This window comes from Calypte anna, chromosome 18 (assembly GCF_003957555.1).
Source record: "Calypte anna isolate BGI_N300 chromosome 18, bCalAnn1_v1.p, whole genome shotgun sequence".
Lineage (NCBI taxonomy): Eukaryota > Metazoa > Chordata > Aves > Apodiformes > Trochilidae > Calypte > Calypte anna.
Window position 1 is genome coordinate 5913491 of NC_044263.1, and position 20696 is coordinate 5934186.

The 20696-nt window shown below is 42.1% G+C and overlaps 1 protein-coding gene across 8 annotated transcripts in view; it reads right to left on the minus strand.

Annotated features, from left to right (window-relative positions):
- Positions 1-1959: 1959 nt before the first annotated feature.
- The window catches only part of LLGL2 (LLGL scribble cell polarity complex component 2), a 33606-nt gene continuing 14869 nt past the window's right edge, over positions 1960-20696 (minus strand). For 2 of the 8 annotated variants that reach the window (XM_030461953.1, XM_030461954.1), the window contains exons 4-27: positions 20467-20548; positions 19138-19253; positions 18374-18532; positions 17432-17594; positions 17123-17255; positions 16318-16372; positions 16032-16186; positions 12552-12769; positions 11986-12053; positions 10854-11007; positions 10643-10747; positions 10056-10348; positions 9667-9820; positions 9186-9336; positions 8394-8510; positions 7716-7882; positions 6708-6972; positions 5603-5756; positions 4925-4962; positions 4368-4415; positions 3787-3829; positions 3496-3550; positions 3001-3062; positions 1960-2631 (exon numbers count right to left, since the gene is read on the minus strand). In XM_030461953.1, coding sequence (XP_030317813.1) covers positions 3009-3062; positions 3496-3550; positions 3787-3829; positions 4368-4415; positions 4925-4962; positions 5603-5756; positions 6708-6972; positions 7716-7882; positions 8394-8510; positions 9186-9336; positions 9667-9820; positions 10056-10348; positions 10643-10747; positions 10854-11007; positions 11986-12053; positions 12552-12769; positions 16032-16186; positions 16318-16372; positions 17123-17255; positions 17432-17594; positions 18374-18532; positions 19138-19253; positions 20467-20548 — 2947 coding nt within the window. In that variant the 3' untranslated portion in view covers positions 1960-2631; positions 3001-3008. The remainder of the gene's footprint in view (positions 2632-3000; positions 3063-3495; positions 3551-3786; positions 3830-4367; positions 4416-4924; positions 4963-5602; positions 5757-6707; positions 6973-7715; positions 7883-8393; positions 8511-9185; positions 9337-9666; positions 9821-10055; positions 10349-10642; positions 10748-10853; positions 11008-11985; positions 12054-12551; positions 12770-16031; positions 16187-16317; positions 16373-17122; positions 17256-17431; positions 17595-18373; positions 18533-19137; positions 19254-20466; positions 20549-20696) is intronic. The other 6 variants (XM_030461955.1, XM_030461960.1, XM_030461959.1 and 3 more) reach the window with 6 other exon arrangements.

The window sequence follows — 20696 nt, forward strand, 5'->3', positions numbered from 1 at the left end:
AGCTTTTCTAGGACTAGAGAATTTTGGCACCAAATATGCAACATTATAAAAGAGTTCACATTACAAGAAAGCATTTGACCTAGAACTCAGGCCACTATAAAAACAGCATCCCATATTAGGTACCCAGTATGTGTATTCAGATGTGGACAATTTAGGCTGTTTTTAGTTGTGATCCAAGACTTTCTCCTCTGCAAGAGAAACAGGTCTGCAAGGGTTAGGGAAGGGTTAGGCAGCTGTGCTGCCAGCACAGCTATAAAGAAAGGATTTTTTTTCAAGCACTGGCAACCAGTGTTAGCAGCTCAGCTCCCACAGCCAAGGAGCCAGACCCCAATGAGACTGCATAAAGCAGAAGGGAAGAGCACTGCCAAAGCCTGAATGGCAATAATGTTATAAGGGCCAATGAGCCCTCACAGTGCTCCCAAGCATTAAGCAGTAGCTCTTAGAGACAGTAAGCTTCTATCAGATCCCAGACAAGAGGAGCTCCAGTGAAAAGCGGAGGTAGGCACAAAACTCAAGGAGTTTGGCAACAGCTAAATCCTCTGATCAGAAACAGGCTATTATTTTTACTGCCAGCCGACAGGCAGACTAAGGGTAACAGCAAGACTCAGAAGGCAATTCCTGAAAGGGAGAGATGCAGAAGGATTTTTTTTTTCCATTACATTCAGAAGCTGCTTGTAGACATTCACTGAAGGCTTCATTCTTCATGAAGAATCTCATCCCATCACTATTTTATTTGCTAAAAGTTTTCTGACACCACAAAAAAATACACCCTAGTTCCAAGTTTCATGAGTCTTTCCATCCTCTCCGGCTCAGCTCAGTATAATTGAAAGCACAATACACGTCTTTGCAATTTTTCCTAGTCATGGCAGCTCTAAAAGGATTCTTAATGCCTCTGCTCACAACAAGATGCCAAGCAGCTTGCTCCAGTGAATCCTTCTGCTGTAGTTTTTAAATAAGCATTGCCAGGAAAAATCAGAGATATATCAGCACACATCCCAAACTACTCAAGCCCATTAATGATCTGGCTTGCGCTTTCAGGAAAAAAGAAGCTTAAAGATTTGTTTTTAAATCTAAATTCACTTGAACATGTACAAATTATTGTAGCATTTTTGTGACTTGCCCAACTCTTTCAGTGGACCTATTGGATTCTGAATTACATGTGGCTGGAAGTGGGAGTAAGTTAAACTGTTTTTGCCCTTTCTGAGCAGGACTGCCAGGTCACTTACCCTATACCTGCCAGCAAATGAAATACTCAGAAAAGGCATTGGAATCAGTCCATCTGCAAGGAACAGTAAGAAGCAGCCGGGTGTGCCAGGATGATACACAGGATCACACCAGCCCAGGAGCTGCTGATTAAACGAACTTCCTGTAAATTTGCAGCATCAGTGCCACCTGGCACACGAGGGGGAAAACAGCAGGCCACCTTTCTGTTAGCCTCATTCCTGCAGCAACAGAAACAAGGAAATAACAAAGCCAGTAGAAATAAGGAAATGGAAACTATTTTGTCAGATGATGCCAAGGAGAGAAGGATCTCTAAAACCTCACTAAATTAGGTCTCAAAGGAGATACTAATACTTCTAGAAATAAACCCATTGGCTGACTAGTACAGCAGCATTGTCTGATCAACTGTTTCTCCATTCAGTGTGCTATCAACCAAGTTATTTCAGAATAAGCTAACAGATGACCTTCCAGGGACTATAATCTGAACCAGTGCCCTTCTCTGGCAACACAATGTATGGACTGCAGGACAGTGACACAATTGGTTTGATTGCCACATGGGTCTTCCCCAAACCACCACCTTGCTTAACCAGGCCACAAACTCCAGGAGTGCTCTTTGCCTCTACACCTCCAAGAGGAACAGCTTCACCATGTTCAAGAGGTAAGTGGGCATGAGCCTGTTGCCAAGGTGAAAATAGCTGTTGATAGAAATAGATATAAGAGCAGACAAGGGTCATGAAAGGGATTCAGAGAGTTTTATTTCCAAAAAGGAGCAATGTAGTGTTGAAACAAAAATCACGTTCAATTAGTTTTCCTCTGATTTTGAATGGCTACAAAAATAGATTCTACCCAAATCCATAAAGCCAGTTAACAGTACCATAACAAAACAAATCAAAATTACTCATTCAGATACCACAATACAGCAGTCACAGGAATCTAGCATATATATTATTTAATGTATTTTTTTAAATTTCTAAAATGTTTCCGTTAAAACTGAAATACCCACACAATTTTAAAAAATTGTACAAAAAATAATTTTAAACCAGTTGGAGGTAACAGTGTGCATTTATTAAAATCCTGCACCAAGGCAGTAACATTTATAATTTAAAACCCAGCCCAGTAGAAAAGAGAAATGTGCAAACATTTAAAAGTTAGATGTACTCAGAGGCTTGTGGTGCATCAGACCTGGCAATCCACTTCTGTCCTAATGCAAGGCGGGCTCCAAGAGATGTCTGTAGTGAGGCACTAAAAGGGGAGGCAGAGGCAGGCATGCACATGCATGCAAGTTGCAGCTCACTGGCCTGCAATGCAGGGAGCAATGATGCCCTCTCCCCAGGGACGGTTTGCCCAATCAGTAGTGTTATGGCACTCTATCCAATGCCAGAAAGTCCATGATGAATTCTGGTCAATCTGCTTTGGGATAAAAGAACACAGAAGCCACTTTAGAAACCAGAAATGGGAAGCTAATGAGAGCTAATGAGTTGATATACTCAAGAGATTATTGCTGTAAGCTCTGGCTACCACTCGAGCTTGCTTTAAGATAAGGTTAAGAGTTAGGCAGGAGCCTTCAAAGGATTTTTAGCTCTTCCTTTAAAGCTGGTGCAGCATATTTACTGCTGTGGCTCAAGATGCTGAAAAGTGCAGATCCTCATCCTGAAAAAGTTGATCAGTTTTACACTATTGCAAACCATTTAAACAAGTTCAATTTTAGAAAGAAGCTTCATTCTATTTTGTTTCATTTGGCTATTTCACTAGGCCTGAAATATCCTTAGCCTCACCTACCTCCTCCATTACTTAGTCCATGTCCTAATGGACTTCTTGCCAAATTTCTTTCTGCATAGCTCCTGCAATGACACAAGGAAAGATTCATTATTGCAATGCAGCAGCATCCCATCCACTCCCAGCTGCTGATAGAAGACCAGGATTAGGTAATGTCCAGAGGAAGTACGCACAGCAGAGCATGTCAGGCAGTCACTTATCCTTACACACCAGCAGTTACCAACCCCACCAAGCTTCCTGCATCCGCTGAAAACAGTTCCTTGCCTATACTTCCATAGCCCCTGTCACCTGAACATCAGGTATTCTAGGGAGATAAGATAAAGCCCCGCACCCATGGTGGTAGCTTAGCTCTACCGTATAGACAGAATGGGAGCAGAGGCACTGAATGTGTCCAAGTGACAGTGTCAAGCCAGGATTAAAACTCCAGAGTACCATTTTTGACCACCTAAGCCCATGTGGCCTGCCCTTAGATCAGTATGGGTTGACACAAATAGAAACCTGTATGCGAACACTCAGAGTCCTGTTCCTTTGGGATGTGGGAATGTGATCTCTCCTGCTTTTCGGAGAGAAAGAGACAAAGCATTATTCATAAAAAATGTCAAGGGACAAAATGTGAAAGAGAACCTGCCTCTGAGAACTACTGCCCTTTGGTAACCTGTAGGACACATACATGACCTGATTCCAGCTCAAAGATCCCTGCCATCACACTGGGCATCCCCCTGCTTTCAACTAGAAACACCCACCCTGGCCAGCCCCACCCATTAGGAACAGAAGTTGGTTGATACTCACCCTCTGCCACCCTCCAGAGTACTCTGGATCTCCTTCAGGACTTCTGGAAAGCAGAGGGTTAAAGCATAAGCCAAAGCGGAGGAGATGCTTTCAAGCAGCAGCCTAGCCACATTCCACCACCCTGCTGAACAGCCTTTCAAACCTGCCTCCCACAACGGAGAGGTCAGACCTTATAATATCATTGCTTCTTCCAACAGTACCAGGTTTTTACTGAACAGACTGGCATAAAGGACTTGAGCAGTCATTTGCCAGAGGAAGTGTTGCTAGTCCCAGTGTAGCAGAGCTCCAAAGGAACTGTCTGTTCCAGCTGTCGTTTTACACAAGTCCTATTGGAAAGTAAAGATCCTTCTCTTAATCACAGCAGAGAATGCATCTGTGTGAAACAACCCCTGCCTGAAGGCATGACCATCTGTTCAACCCCTCACTTCAGCTGATTCATGAAAACCCAGTATTTCCATCAGTCTTGTGTAACTGCAGATGTCTTAGAACTGAGCAGAGAAACCCACAAAATTCTCAGGAGCTTTCTTTTCCTACCCAGAAAGGCAACTGTCCAATCAATAGCAAGACTTCATCTCACTCACTTTCATCATTGAGTAAGGCATGTTCCATCAGCCTCCCAGACTTCCTTTCTAAAAGAAAAGAGTAGGGAAAAAAGCTTTTACTTAACAATATTTTCCCCTTTTCAGGAAACACGTGCAGGTTCTGAAACCTACAATAGAACTTGAAGGGAGTGTGTGGGGGGGTGGTTTCCCTTCTTAAGTACTTTCAACTTTACTGAATCCTTCACTGCTAATCCTTAAAGCCTCTCACATACTGAACTGTATTTTCCAGCAATACAAGTTTGGCTAACAGAAGATCTCATCTGCAGTTTCAGACCTTATCTTCCCACAGCATCTTCCTTCTAGCAGGAACTACATTCTATCTTTTCAAGGCAATTCTGCCACATTTATTCTGTATTATTTACCATACAATTTACTGCAGAGCTAGCAACTACTGTGTCCAGACAGGTCACAATGTTTCCCCCGTCCTACCTTACTTGCCCCTTTTAGGTAGAAAGTATCAACTGCAGCAATAGGAAAGGATGTTTCACAGTTCACATGTCACCATGCTACGTTTAGGACAATTCTTTTTTGCTTACCATCTTCTCCATAGTCACCTGAACTCCTTCCTGATACCCTAGAAAAGGAGGCAGAAAGGAGTCACTGACTGAGGTATAAGGACACAGAATTTATATATATTCTTGGCAGGTACAAGAAGCTCTAGTGCATGCTAACTCAATGCTTTGTTGAGCAAGAATGTAGGAAGACCTTTACCATGTGTTGGTGATGCAGACATCCACAGGCACCAGAGAACATTTCTAAACTTGTGGAATAAATTTCCTATAGGATCTCCAAAAGTGTCAGATCTACTGTTATTTGCTGATAGAGGACAGGAGGAACACTGGATTTCTCTTCACAGAGAAACAGTTCAACCTCATCAGTAACACACAGCCCCTGAATTATGCAAGAGTAAGGTGTCACACATCATTAGGGAACAAGTAAAACAAGCCAGAGCACACAGTTTATGACTCTAGCTTAGGGATACCAATTCCAGTGCTTCACTATTTCATTCCATGAGCTGTACTGTAAGTAAACCATTAGGGAGAAGTTAACATTTCCTCACAGCAATCTACCTAGGAATGCTGTTACCAAAGACTTCCAAGTTTTTTAGCTGTTTTGGTTTTGTTTTGCTTTTTAAATTTATAAAATACAAATCTTTGTTGAAAACAGTAAAGTAGATCTCACTGCTCAGACACCACCAGCATGCAAGAGTTTACCTGGGTTTTCTTGCAGCATTCTCCATTCCAGACTTGTTTTGCACATGGTTATTGCTTGTAATTTCTGGCATGTCCACAACGCACCGTGGCTCCACCAACCATTTGGTAGAAAGTGAAAACCTCTCAAACTCCGATGGTGAGATCAGATAGAAACCTATAGATGATTGGGAACTTATAAGCAATTCAAGTCCAAGAATACAGTTCCCAAACCACAAAACCAGACAGATCTAAGCATCTCCTATGTTTGGCAGAAAGGGCTTGCCTTTCTTTCCAACTAAATGAGAAATCATTGAGGAAGATACTACCCCAGTTTCCCAAGGATTGGTTAGCCTCAAGACTGGGCAATTTAAAATTATGCCAGGAGACAACTATTGTCCTGCACTGACAGAAAGATGTAAAAACTGAACTACAAGGCAGTAATACACATTCAAGCAGCCACAGGATGTTGGATCCCAGTTTTGCAATGAGTGTTGACCCACAGGCATGTATAGGAGGCACAATGTGGCCATTTCCACAGTGCCTGTTGCTTCAAGAGCCATTCTCTTGACTCCAGTCAAGAGAAGAGTGGCCAGATGGAAGCTACCTATGGGGCACTTCTGACCTGTTCACTGAAAACCACTGCATGTATTAACAATAATGGAATAATTCACAGTTGGCAACTGGTACTGACCAGAAAGATAAAGTGGACACAGAATCATAGAATGACTGGGGTTAGAAAAGACTTTGATTATCTCATTCCAACCCCCATGCATGGGCAGAAACACCTTCCACTAGATCAGGTTGCTCAAGGCCCCACCCGACCTGGTCTTGAACACTTCCAGGCATGGGGCAGCCACAGCTTCCTTGGGCATCTCACCACCCTCACAGGAAATAATTTTTTCCTAATGTCAAGCCTAAATCTCCCCTCTTAAGGTTTGAAATCATTTCCCCTTGTTCTCTTGCTATACACCTGTGTAAAAAGCCCTACCACAGCTTTCCTGTAGGCATTAGACATTTACTTCATACTCAAATATTCACAGACCCAGTTCTAATAATCCCTACAGTACCTTTTCCATTGTTTCAAACACACAACAAAGGCAGATGGTTTGGGAGAAGCACACCTCACCCTGGCCATATTTGGTGAAGACGCAGGATGCGATGCCGCTCACATCCTCTTTGCGAATACAAGGGTAGCGAATCTGTAACTTGAGGAAGGGCAGGGAGATGATCTGAATGTCACCCAGGTTAGTCAGGACAGCCAGGTCATTTTCACTGTAATCATCAGTCTTGCAGCTGCCAAAGTTTGCAACTGTCACCTTTCGTACCCTACAGCCTTCAAGTGCTGTCAGCTTGAGCTTCAGCTTGGAGCTAACCTTGGGTAAAGTGAACACCTGTCAAGAGAAACCAGACACTGACATCTCTTTTCCTGCACAGTGGTAGCAGCCACACCCCAGAACATCTGCTGCTCCCTCCCTTTAACAATGTTTTCATTCACAGTGAATGCACACAGGTGTAATCTGAATCAGCCTGCCCCCCTGCTCGTGGGACCAGAGTTAATCAGCCACAGTCAGTGCTGGATTCTGTTTCTGCTCTGACATCAAGCAGCTTTACTCCTCAGGCTGAAAACTGCATTTTTCTCCTAGTTATTTAAAAATCCCTTCATATTTGGCTACAAATTATTACAGGAAAAGAACAGGCCTTACACCAACTCTATGCTCTTCTACATAAAAAAGCCAGGGCCAGCCTACAGCAAGACATTTCACATCTTTTCTGCTGACTGGTTAGTGTGCAAAACAGACTTTTAGTTGCTCCATAGAAATGCCTACCAATTCCTGCCTCTGTACTAACCACAGTAAAAGCTCTTTCCAAAAAGCTTTAAAACCAGCCTTGTTCAAGGAGGATAATGTAATATGGAAATAAAATTTCTATGTTCAGCACATACATCACTATACTCAACTCCCAATTTATCAGCACACCCAATAGACAGACTGCACCAAAGAGAAATGTTGTCCCAGGGCTGTTATTCAGGTAGAGAACAATAAGCACTCTCAAGAGTTACCTTTCCACTGAGTCGAACTCAGTGCTTTAGCAGATTTTAAGTGCAGTCCATATGTACCTTCGGGGTAATACTTACTTTAAATTGCTCTTCAGACACAACAAGCAGTTGATGGCTGCCTTGCATATCAGGACTCTTAGAAAGGTCATGTGCTACTTCTAGAGGTTCTGGTAGGGGAGTGCTGCGTCCATCCAAGACAAGTATACCCACAACAGGAGCCCTGTGCATCAGCTGAATCTCTTTGGCTAGACAAGCAAGATAAGGAGGAAAATCAAACAAAAACCAAACAGGAGCCTGATTTAATCAGAAGTGCCATGTTAGAACCTCACTCACATTCACTTAGACCTGCACAACATGCCAATAGAAACATTGACTAAAAAGATTCAGTAATTAAAGGGTATTTGGACAGAACTGGTTCCTGTTAAACAGTAACTATATTACATAAAGATAGCAGGTCCAGCTGACAGAATAAGGTACATTTACACTGAGGATTAATGCTAAATTTAAATGACAGCTGACAATTTTAAATTTCTGAAATAACTGGAAAATGAGGCTCAGGCATCTCAAGAAATGCTGGAGCTCACTCTTTAGTTCAGTTGCTGCACTGAATGTTGATTAGCTCAGAATCTGCTACATTTAGCTCCACTCTCACTGATACACAGCAGTAGCTGAGCTATATTCTTCTGTATGTAGCTCTCCGTTATACAAGTGATAACTCAGCTCCATTAGCACCTTACTTTCACAAGACATACTTACCCTGCTCTGCCCTGACAGGTTCATCCATCCTCCTCTCTGCTGGAGGAACACGTAAACAGAAGGCATAAACTGTACCTCCATTGGTTCCTGCCCACAAGGATGGGCAGTGGCGGGAGCCTGGAGCAACAAAAAGGTTCATGAGCAAGGCACCATACCTGTGACATCTCTAGACAACTGCTTTCCATTTGCTAGATACACTCGCCCTCTGTTTACATCCTAAGTATATATATATTAGGGCAGGCTTGCCAGGGAAACTAGAGGTTCTTAGAATTTTTCCCAACACTCATCCATCAGCAGCCCTGATAAATGACACGAGTAAAGTGAACACAGTGCAGTCACAACTGCTGTGTCGAATTTTTACATATCTGTATCACATATGAGCAAAGTAAACTTATGCATAATATTGGTTTGGGCTCTGATGCAGAGCCAGCCACCACTTACACCAAAAATTAGGAGGCTCTGCTGAGGAGAGGGGTGAATTTTAAAGTAATAAGGCAAGGAAAGCATCATACTCAAAAGGTCAGGTGTCATCCCAACACATTTGAAAATGATACAGCCTGCATGAATCTGAAGATGAAGTTCTATTTGACCTTGGATTAGCCAGCAGCCAGAATAGCTAAATAACAATTCTGCATGAGAACATATGCTCTTGTTCTATATTAGTTTTTCAGCACTGCACAAAAGTAGGACACAGGAGGTGCTGAATTTTCCTGGCAGTAAATCCTAATACATTCCTTGGCAGGAAGAGGAAAAACCCATTCAGAAGAAAGAAGAGATGCTTTTTCTACTCACTGTCTCTCAAGAAGGTATCAGCAAAATATAAGGTGCGCACAAAGCCAGTGAAAGAGTCTTCTGCAGACCGGGCTTCAATTTTCCGCTGGACTGGAGCCAGTTCCATTTCCTGCAGTGCATCTTGGTCAAATTTGGCATTTGCTTCTCGCACCTTTAAAGACAAAGAGATATTGTCAGTCAGGCAAAGATATATGGGAGGAAGAGAGATTAAGAGTGGCAGTAATAGAAAGTGAAAGCCCTATTGTACCAGTGAACAGGTGTATTCTGAATCATATGTTCAGCTACAGACAATGTATTTTTTTCTAAAAATGTGACTTTTTATCTAACAGATAGTAGCATCAGAAGTTACCATTTTTGCCCTTATACCAATAGCTACTGAAACCATGGCAAGACATCGGATCACCTCCTCCTGTGGTCTAATCAGGACTCTGCATGCTCCAGGCTGTAAACAGACAGGACCCCAAAAAAGTCGACCCCTCACCTCTGAGGTATTTCCACTACCTCCTCGTCGCTTCCTACTGGACACTCTGCTTCTTCTGATCCTCCTGAATGACTGACGGAGGGACTTCTTCAAGGATTTCACCCGAGACAGTGGCCCTTCCAAGGCCAATTGGTCACTGGGATGAAGTGTACATCTGAAAGGAGACAATAGCCACACAGTCACTTTCTACTTGGTGACAATCACTCCCAGCAGTCCAACAGGACATACACAAAAATCATGCCACGCTTATATTCGTTAAGATCTTCAAGGACAGAGTCCAGGGAGGCACAGCTACTTGAGAAATGTCTTATCATGACTCTCCTAGTTAGCAATTCCAGGCCATCCTTAACAGGGGATTAACACAGACCTCCTAGAAAGAAGATACTTACTTGACAAATACCAATCGTTTCTGCTGGTGGTCAAAAAGCCCAAAACCATGACTGGTACCAAAGGCCACAAGCTTCCACTCAGAGTGAAGGGCCAGTGAGGTAACCACAGCTGGTGGCTGACACTGAACAAGGACAAAAGGCTGAAACCCAGCTTCAAATCGAACAGGGCCATCTCGAGTCTTTAGTTTCTCATGACCTTTCCATCTATAGCCCTCTTGGTCCTGCAGAAGATCTGCTTCAGCATGGTCTACAACATGTTCTGCATCTTCATCATTCAGTTCCATCACCAGTACCTGCAAGGAACAGGATAAACTTTCATATAGCTTTTACAATGCAAGCAGTCCACCAAGCTGCAAGACTTCTCAGCAGCTGCAAAACTATAGCATTTCTCAGAGCAGGTAAATAACAGTAGAAAAAGTCTAAAAAACAGATAAGAGAAAGCAGAGAACCATGAAACAACATTTCCAAAAAACGGATCAATTTATAACTACAGAAATGAGTATTTCAAATTTTAACACATCTCCAAGTTGCACTGTGACAATCTACACTAAACCCAAAGTTTATGATGACTATTCATATTTCAATACCTGTCCTGCTGTACCAGCTACAGTCAGATATCCACTGTATTTACACAGGTAGATCTTCTGGATCCCAAGTCTAGGATCATCACTGTAAGGGTCAAAGGTACCAACCTAGGCAAGAAAACAGAGTAGCTGGTCTTTGCAGATGCAGTAACTGGGACAATAATCAAAACTCTTCAGTTTTTCAGAAAGCTTCTACAAGCAATACCTATCTTACCTTGCGAAGTGGAGGCCATTCATCCTCCCCCAGGGTGTTCATATTGTCATTGGGATCAGCATCTGTGAGAAATACTCTCACTGTGCTTAGCTTATAAAGAAGATGTAAGCAGACACCAGATGCATCCCAAAACCTCACAGTGCCATCCTCATGTCTATATGGGGGACAAGAACAGCAAATCACCCAGATGAGAGTGATAAAAGGGAAAACACTAAACATTAAACCACAGTGTTTACTAAGCTCTGAGCCTTGGCAACTTAGAACTTCAAGAAAAACATTTGGGGGGGGGGGGAGGCTTTTTTTTTCAGGTTGTGTTTTTTAAATTCCATTTGTTTTCAATGATCTGTCAGTGTGCAACTCAAGATTACTCCAAAAGTCATTGAAAAAGGAAAAAAGCTGAGCATATACATTAGCCTATGCATTTTGTCATCCTGACAAAAATACTATTACTGGAAGAGGGTGAGAGAGGAAGAAATCAAGCTGTAATCTTAGTTCTCCAGGTGCAAATTGTCAGCATTCTTCCAGCATAAGAGTAAGAGCTTCTAACAACTTGCTGCATCAAGAATGGACAAGAATTGAGTCTGAAGAACAGCCCAGAGAAATTCTCAAAACCACTTTAAAAAGAAAATTATGCATTTTTCTGCAATGGGACAATATCTTGCTAGATACTTCCACTGCTTAGCTGAATCTGTTCATGCTGATCAAACCAGACTGGAGTCAAACCTATTTTTTTGATATTCAGAACAGTGCAAGGTAAGCGAAAAAATGCTTTAAAACCCGCAAGATTAATCTCCATTTTTAGATTGGTCTCTTTGAACCAGACTGGATTACTGCCTCCATTTCTACACTAATGATTGTTTGATTTTGGTTTTGTTTTTTGGGAGGGGTAGATAACACATCAGAACTACAAATAGGTCAACTGTATAGGTTATTTGTGGACACCACAACCTGCTTGCTCAGAAGCAGTAGGAACAGTTAGCTTTACAAAGCTAGCAGCCCAGCTTTGAGAATCTATGTTGCAAAGTTGCAGCCTTCTTCCAACAAGAGGAGGAGACTTTAATCTCATGGGAAAGCCTTAGTTAGTTCATAAGAGAAACTGGAAAGGGCTCCTTGATGGTTATCAGTTACATACCCTGTTAGAAGCAAGTCCCTCTGCGGAGGATCTGGAGCTATATTGGTGCCACCATCAATCGGCCACGGCTACAAATATATTAAGGGAAGACTGTGACTTCCTAGGCAGTGACAGTGTGAAGAGAATATGCAGTCAGCAGGAGAACATGAACTTCAGTGCAAGTGGCAGTGAAACAGTCCATGCTGTTAGCTTTTGTTTGGATTAGATGTTCTTGTTCTGACACCATCTGTGCTTTTTAGAAGATATTCTACACATTTCCTCAAGAAGCTGTGCCTCAAGCTCCATGCTTCTAAATGAGAAGTTCACAACCACTGACAGCTGGGAACACTCAGACTCCCCTTCTAGCTTGTCAAAGCACAACAAAAAATACATTACATTTTAATCCCCCAGTGCAAGTCTGTATTGGTAGTGCTCTGGGAAAAAGCCTCTCTCAACCCCATTAAGAGGCAGGACAAGGTCTGTTGGGACTCATCCCTCCACACACGGTCAGCAGCAGAGACCACCCACATTCTGAGCAGACATTTCTGAAATGCATGGGAAGACATGTACATTTAAAGCTGCCATACCATACTTGAGTAGTGAATGTTCTGCTTGCTCCCTGCACTGATAATCCTCTCCCAGAGTTTCAGCGGGATGTTGGAGACGTGGTGTGAGCACGTGATGGCTGAGCAATGGAGAGAAGCCAGGTATGGAGGATGGACTGCTGGCCAGCCTGCAGTTTTCAAGTCTATAACTACCAGCTCTTCTTCTGCCAGCACCACCATAGCAGAAGGATCATCAAAATCTGCAGAAACAAGATTCATTGAGGCTGACAGAAATGACCATCCAGGGTTAATAGAAACAAGCTTTCTGTAAGGCTTATTTGAAAGTTATCACAGAGCTCTACACAAACATTTTTGTTGGCAAAACCTCTAAATGCTTCTGGGTTAACTGAGTCTGTTGCACTAATATTAATAGTTTTCAAGATACTGACAGATAAACTGCAAATTCATGTTTCTTCACACCATTTCTGAGCTGGTAACTTTTTATAGATTCCACTGCAGAATAAAAAACACTTGGTAATAGCATACTGGGCTAAATAAGATCAGTTCATACTCACTAGCACTCAAAGGGCTTTGTCTACAGCTAATTAACAATGTAGGGTGGACAGACATATATATACACCCCAGCAGTGACCCATTTAGTACTGTGTTAGGCCCACAGTCCATTTGAGGCTAAGCTGCTTAGACATAGTAATGCCTTGGGTCCTGCAGAACGATTCTCTGTTTGAACTGACAAGTATTTACAATTCAGCTCTTTTTCATTTCATTTGTCCCTGCTTCTCATCCACTGTGACAATCCTTGGACTTTTTTTTATAGAGTGCATACATCAGGCAAAATATTCATACCTCTATTAGACAAGATTGCATACAAAATCTGTTAATTGAACTTTATAGATGACAAGTGCAAATCAAGAATTGAAGAGTTTTCATTGTAACTAGAATTAAAGTGGAAAAAATCTAGTCTATAAGGGCAGTATCACAGTAATGTTTGCAAGACAGCCACAATAACAACTGGTGGGGAAAACCAAAACCACAAATCAGTTCGTGCAATTAACACAGATACAGAAACCCAAGTGAATGCAGAGCTGTAATGTGTCACACTGGAGGGGTGATAAACAGTGAGCCACAAACAAACCAGCAGCTTTTCACTGACCTCCCCTACTAACCTCTTACTTCTCTTTAGTTTTTCATTACCTGGAATATACTTGGAAGAAAGCATGTCTGTGAGCAAGCACATACCAACACTGTTCACTCAGCAAAATTAACTTCAAGTAATTAGTACTTGGCATCACTCTAGCTAGACACCCCAAGTTTCACCTCTGATTAGCCACAGCCCTAACACACCACTAAATCACTTTCTTCATCAAAGGATATTTTGTATTCAGTTTTACTTTATGTGCTGTCACTTGCAGCTACCCACAGGACTTCTAAACAGAATAAATATTATATCTGTGCTACATTACAAGATCAGCCTTTCATTCTGACTGCTGCTGCCAACAGTAGCCAATAGACTCCGTTTTATTTTTTTCCCTGCAAAAGCACACATCTGAGCTCACTGTTTATAGCAAGTATCTATTTTAAGTGCAAGCACACTAGAATTTGTCATGACTGCCACACACTCATTCACCTGCTAATAATAAAATAAAGAAAACAGGAAGGACTAGCCTTTAAAAAATTGTTTCCACAGCATATTCAGAGTAGTGGAAAGTCACCAGCTACCGCCTTGTTCTGCAGTACATAAGCTTTGTGCTTACTGAATTAAGTGTCTCTGGAATACAATTAATACCTTCGTATTGCCATTCCAAGGAAGACTGCTTAAGGGCAAACAAGGCAAGCTACATGGATCCACTAGGCTTAGGCAATCAGCCACAAGGAAGCTTGTCAACCACAGAAACCTCATTTTATTGTGAAAAAAAAACAAAACCACACAAACAAAACCAAAATCCAAAACACCAAAAAACCCCACTTCCTCATCTACTGTAACAGCTTCAACTTCCTATAACAGCTGCTGTCTATACCCACTAGAAGCCATGTTAACCTGTTAAGTTCAGTTGGTTCATGCTAAAGGACTTCTAATCACATCCAGGAATTAAGTAGCCAACAATTTATTAAAAAAAAAACATAGATTTCTTTCATCTTTAAGACTTTTGTTCCATCACCTAGAATCTCAGCTCTGAGACCTTTCTGAGACAGAAAATAAAAGGGTCTAGTTTCTTAAATGATATAAGCTAAACAGTACTTCAGGTTTAATGGCATTGTTAAGCTTTAAGTTGTAGCCCTATAGGTTCTGCACATTTGGAAGATGCTTATAAACATCATTGTTGTGTAGGGACAAACACAAAACAAAAAACAACAAACATGCACAAACCCTTCTTGTCAGTTACACTGTCCATCTTGTTACTGGTTTTTCAGTGAGTTGAAAGGGTCTGCTAAGGTTTGGGGAAAGTCAGGGGGGAAATCTGAAAGCTGCTTCATTTTGCCTACTTTCCCAAGACAATCACACCCAGGGTCTGTGGTCTGCTTTGTACAAGAGGCCAGAGGGAGCCAACCTGCATCTGTGTATTTGAATGCCCACACTTGCACAGTGTGCAGTTGAGAGCTGTCACCACCTCCACTGGTAGTACACAAGACAAACAGGCTTGGAAATTAGTCTATTAGGTAAACCAGACAATAGAAAGCCCAGGAAGATTCAGCAACAGAAAATTTACCTACAAATTCCTAAAAAGCATCTAGAGGTCTGCATTTTGGTCTGACCCAACTTCCCTCTGTGGAGCTTGAAATAGCACTTCATACTCAGTTACTTCAAGTTAACCAGAAGCAAGAACTACACCAGCATCAGACAAACAGTTCTTGGCAAAAATTCTTTACAATCCCATGACAAGGAATAGTATTATGGCTACTGTAGAATTAAGAACAACACAGCTCTTCAACAGAAGCAAAAATCTGATAAATTTTAGAATTGTTTACATTCACATTCACCAGCAGTAAGTTGTCTGTATACTGACCCTCAGTTGTGTGTCATCTTTTACTGATTACCCAGAGCCCTAGTCATAAATCCAAGTAGTAATTAAAAGAAACAGTGTTTCTGTGGGAGTAAATTCTGTTTTTAATTATTGCCTCCTCTGAAGTGCTATTTCTAAACAGCAACATTCAGATCCTCATTTCATGACCTGGTTATATCCCATGTCCAGCTTACACAGACTTGAGCTTGCAAGATCTTCTCATGAATGGAGTAGCTTAAATTTTTTGCAGAACACATAGCATTTGTAACCAACCACTGTTTCTACAACTACTGTACACTTCACTTTTAAATGGCAAATTTCTCATGGTTGGACTCAATCTTAAGGATCTTTTTCAACCTAAACAATTCTATGATTCCCTGTTATGGTCTCAAAAAACCTCTAAACAACTGACCTCCTTCACATTTCCTATGCTATTTATACCAGGGAGATTTCCAGCTGCATACATACTCCAATTCCTTAGTAATGCATTTTCATCACATACCTGCAGTAGGCTCTGAACTGAAGATTATAAAGAAGTCTATCACCCGTGATGTGAAGTCAAAGGCTGTTTGCTGACTGCCATGGATAACAGAGATACTGTGCCGGTCACCATAGCTGGCCCGGGGCATCCCTCCTTGGAATATAATGTAAGGAAGGCTTAAGAGAAAAAGACAAAGAGTGGTATACACTGAAGTGAGGAGCAAGCAAAATTTCAGAGCCATAAGGCAAGTTAAACTTTGACAAAAAAATTGTGATGAGCAGGCAAGAGAAGGGATACACCAACCTACCCATTTTTTGTCGTCTGCCAATAGATCTTGCAGATGGCTTTACAAGGAAAAGGACCTAAGAGAACAGAGTTGTCATAATTCAAGAAGTACATCTTTATGTTAAAAAGATCCTTATTCTGCTTCACCTAGGTCACACCTAAGCCTCCAAGTCAAAGAGAGCCTCCCAAATTAGTAGGCACAACCATCACCTCCCCAGATCAAGCCACATCAGAAAAGTCTTCCAGGATGCACTGACCACAGTACTACTCAGCAAAACAAGGGTTAGACTTGGAAGTTTTGAACCACTTTGCTAATGGCTAACAGGGAGTGGAAGTGCTGCTGTAGAGGCTGATTAACTCAAAGGATTGTTAAAAACAGGCATTCCTGAAACTAATGTAAAGGTGATAGAACTTCAGAAGCTTCTTAGGCTTCAAAGATGAGGTCATCCCCATTTGATGGGTTTCAGCAAATCAGAGGCATCATTTCATCACTGCTCAGGTCAACAAAAAGTACACTTAGCTCACTATTAATTACAGAAGATCCAAGCAACTCCTGCTGAACAGGACACTTGAACTGAATCACCAACACCTTTCATAAAGGGAACCAATTTCTTCAACATATTTGCTCTCCACGTTCAGGACAGACCTCAACAATGTAAAGGAGTAAAATTCAAGAAAAAAACTGGACTGGAAAATCATGTAGTCTAGGCCCATTCAAAAGTCAGCTCTGCATCTGCCATTAGGATTAAGCACTAAAGAAAAGAACTTAATTGAAACACAAGTTTCAATTTAGACAAATCTGCAACAATTAAACATCACTTACTGACCATAAGGCACAACATTTTCCAGAGGCTCAGGCTGTCTGTTGTCACTGGATACTGGCCACTGGGTGTAACTTCCATCATAGTGACAACTAATGAATTTAGTGCCATCCCTCTGCCAGTAGAGGTTCTCTAGTTGCTGAAGAGAAAGACATACAATTACTGCTCTCCAGAGAGCTGTTAATTCCCTCAAAACCACTGCATTCTCGTAAAAAATAAGCTTTGTCAGGCTCTCCCTGCACCTACTTGTCTTCAGAGTGCTACAAGAGAGAACCCTTTCTCCTCTGCCAAACTAACTTTGGATTGAATTAATACCTGGCTGCCCAGGAAATGGTGGGTCACTTTGTTATTCTGCAGGTCCCAGAGAACAGTCAAGCCCCTGCTGTATCCTATCAGGATCTGGTCAGGGTTCTTAGGATGCTCTCGAAGGGCTTCCACCAATTCACATGATCGCCTGTTGCAGTAATCTTCTGGTACCCTAGAGAATCAGAAGAGAAAACCAAGAAAAGTTTGTTCCAGGTACAGCTAATATGACACTAATAACAGCTAAGGTCTAAGAATAAGAAACAAAGCAACAAAAAGTTCCAACAGAAGAGAGTAAGTGTAATCTTTCAAGAAATCCTTCAAGCAGCAGGAAAATCTTAGGATATCACACCAGGTCTGCCACATGGACATGGATCCACTCCCATTTTCTGCAGGGAAAACCCAGGGTTTACAATTAGTTCCAGGACTAGATCCAAGGAGTGTTAACGACAGTCTGAATCACCTGCCCTGTTCTTTTGTGACCCACACAGAACAAAGGTAACATGGAAATGTTAGTATGGAACAACAGGAAGTAGGACAGTTTTCAGCAGCACTTGGATGTCCAGAGTGACAAAATCCTCATCTGGACAAACAACATCAGAGATAGTCAGAGTGGTTAAAAGAAACGGGTTATTACAGCTCAGTGTAACAGTTTTCACAGAAGTAAAAACAGGGGACAGGGCACAAGGTTGGAAGATTTACTCCAAGTGTCTCCTGAATAGCTCTGCCAATACATGGTGCCCTCCCCAGTGACAGCACTGGGTTAACAGGACAGAAACTGTTACTTAACACCTACCAGCACCAAAAGTTACTTTCACAGGAGTCACACAGATCTGAACAATGCTTAACACAACAGTGTGGCCCCAACACATAAGCTAGGGTGACATTATAACAAAAGATATGTCTGCTAATGGAATTCCACCTCTACACAGCAGTGCCTATTTGCTCACTCACCGCTGCAGCACAGCCTCAGAGGTTATGGTCCTGTCCTCCAGCACTTTGAAAGATGGAAGCTCCACCACAAAGATGTTGCCACTCTCTGTGCCAAGATACAGGACCTCCCGTGAGGAATGGGGAAGCACAGCTGTAATCTGTGTGGCACTTGGTGGAGACCTGGGGACACAAAGAGACTCTCATCATCTCCATGCAAGAAGGCTGTCATTACTCAACTTGAGAAGTAATAACTCAGAGATATTTACAGGTGCCATGTATTTGATAGGCAGAGATTTTGAGCTAGGCATTACTTTTCTGAAGGAAGAACACACTAGGCCTTAAGGTTCTATGTCAAAAGACTTTAAGAAGTGTGTGGACAAAGACCCAGATGCCTACTGACAGAAACATCTGTTCAGTGTCTCCTAAGGAGCTAAAAAGAGCTCACAAAAGCAGCAAGATCTAGTCAAACTAAAACCATAAAAGTATTTTAAACTCTGACTTAAGGTTAAGAAAACCTAAGCATCCCTTTAAGATTTACAGCTCCTGTACCAACAGAAGTGGATGCACAATAATAAAAAAGATGTCACCCTTTATATTGGTAAAATTCTCTTAAAAATTGGTCTCCAAGGCCTTAGTCAACTCCTGTTTGCTTTCCATGGACACTTCTTGAATGGATTCACAGAAGTGAGAGTCTGTAAGAATAGGACAAGCTCTAGCTAGAATAACAGCAGAGTTTTCCTACTTGCTTATCCCCAGACTAGCTCAAAAACACTCTTGAGGATTACCCAGGTGGCCCTTTCAAGGTGAAGCGGTGCTCCTCCCGCAGCTCAGATGCTCCACTGTGCTGCTTCAGGCTCCAGAGATGCAAACTGTTATCATCCAGCAATGTCACCAGCTGGCACTACAAAACCACATAGTGTGCTTTATTCAGAATCAGATTATTAAACACAACACAGTAAATGTAGCAATAAATTTGCTGCTGTTTGTAGTTCTCTGATTAAACAGGACTGCAGAGCCAGCCACAGCTCTTTATGGCAGTGGCATATACTGCAACAACAGTGCTAAAAGCAAGGGATTTGGGGGAGACAAGAAGTAGCCTCGAGGCTGAAAACCCTTTAATACAGGACAAAGGCACAGGTTATCACTGAGGGGGATGACAAGGATTTAGGCTCTTGAAAAAGATCAGGCAATGCTGTGAAGCTCAGCTAGGCAGCTGCAGGCTGTCAGCTCACTACCTCCTTGCTCAGCATGGTTCCTGCAACACACCCCAGCTTTGGGTGGGGCTGATCCAGTCTACTACACCACACTCCTTGCATTCTTCATGTCCAACCTCATTCTGGAGGGTTGTGTCAGCTCCCTTTTATGAGCCCAGCCCTGCTGGCTGTTATGTTCAAATTGAAGCATTTTACCTGCTGAAACCACACCTGCTGCAACACTCCCTGTGGGAGTTTCAGCTTGTATCATTATTTCAGCAGACACCCAAAACCACCTCAAGAATCAAAACTCCCTGAAAGAGGCCACTTGTGCACCAGGAAACAAAGTATGTGGCCAAGACACCAGTCTGCCAGTCAAGGGGAGGGAGAGTGGTTAGATAGCCACCAGACATTCAGAAAATTCTGCTTTCCTATTTTTAGTCTGTGGCAATAACTATACAGCAATCCCCAGGAGCAAGATTCAATATCCCCAAACAAAAAAGGCAAGAAGGTTAACAGCACTGTTTTGAACTCCTGAAAAGAACTACATTAGTTCAGCAGCAGCTATTGTTCTATCCATTCTGCAGAAGTTAGACCACCCACCCCTAATGAAAGAACAGGAGTTGCAAAGGGAAAGGAAATTTCTCCCTTCTGCAGCCAATTGCTTGAATTATTCTGCTTGTATTACCATTCCCAATATATTGCTCAAGATAAATGACTAACAGTTACAAACAATAAAGCTAAACTTTATTATACTCTTAAGTTTTACTGAGCATCTCCACAGCAACAAGTGCTGCTAAGAGCACAAAATGCACTGGGATAAACATTCCCAACAAGTAGCATTTGCATATACTTGGTAATAGGAGCCCAGCTGCCTGGAGCAAAGTCAACACCTGCTTAAGAGATGTCTAGGTAACTTACCTGATCTGGTATAAAGTGAATCTGCATTACAGTATTGTTTTCTTCATGTAAACCCATAAACTCCACCCCAGGAGCACCATATCTGTAGAGTCTGTTGAGGATCTACAGTATTTAAGATGACCCACAGCTACAATTAATTGATAAGAAGCTTGCTAGCAAGCAAGATGAAAAGAGATTAGTTTGAAACCATGTTTCACTTTTCGTGATCTGGACTGAAAAGCACCAATCCA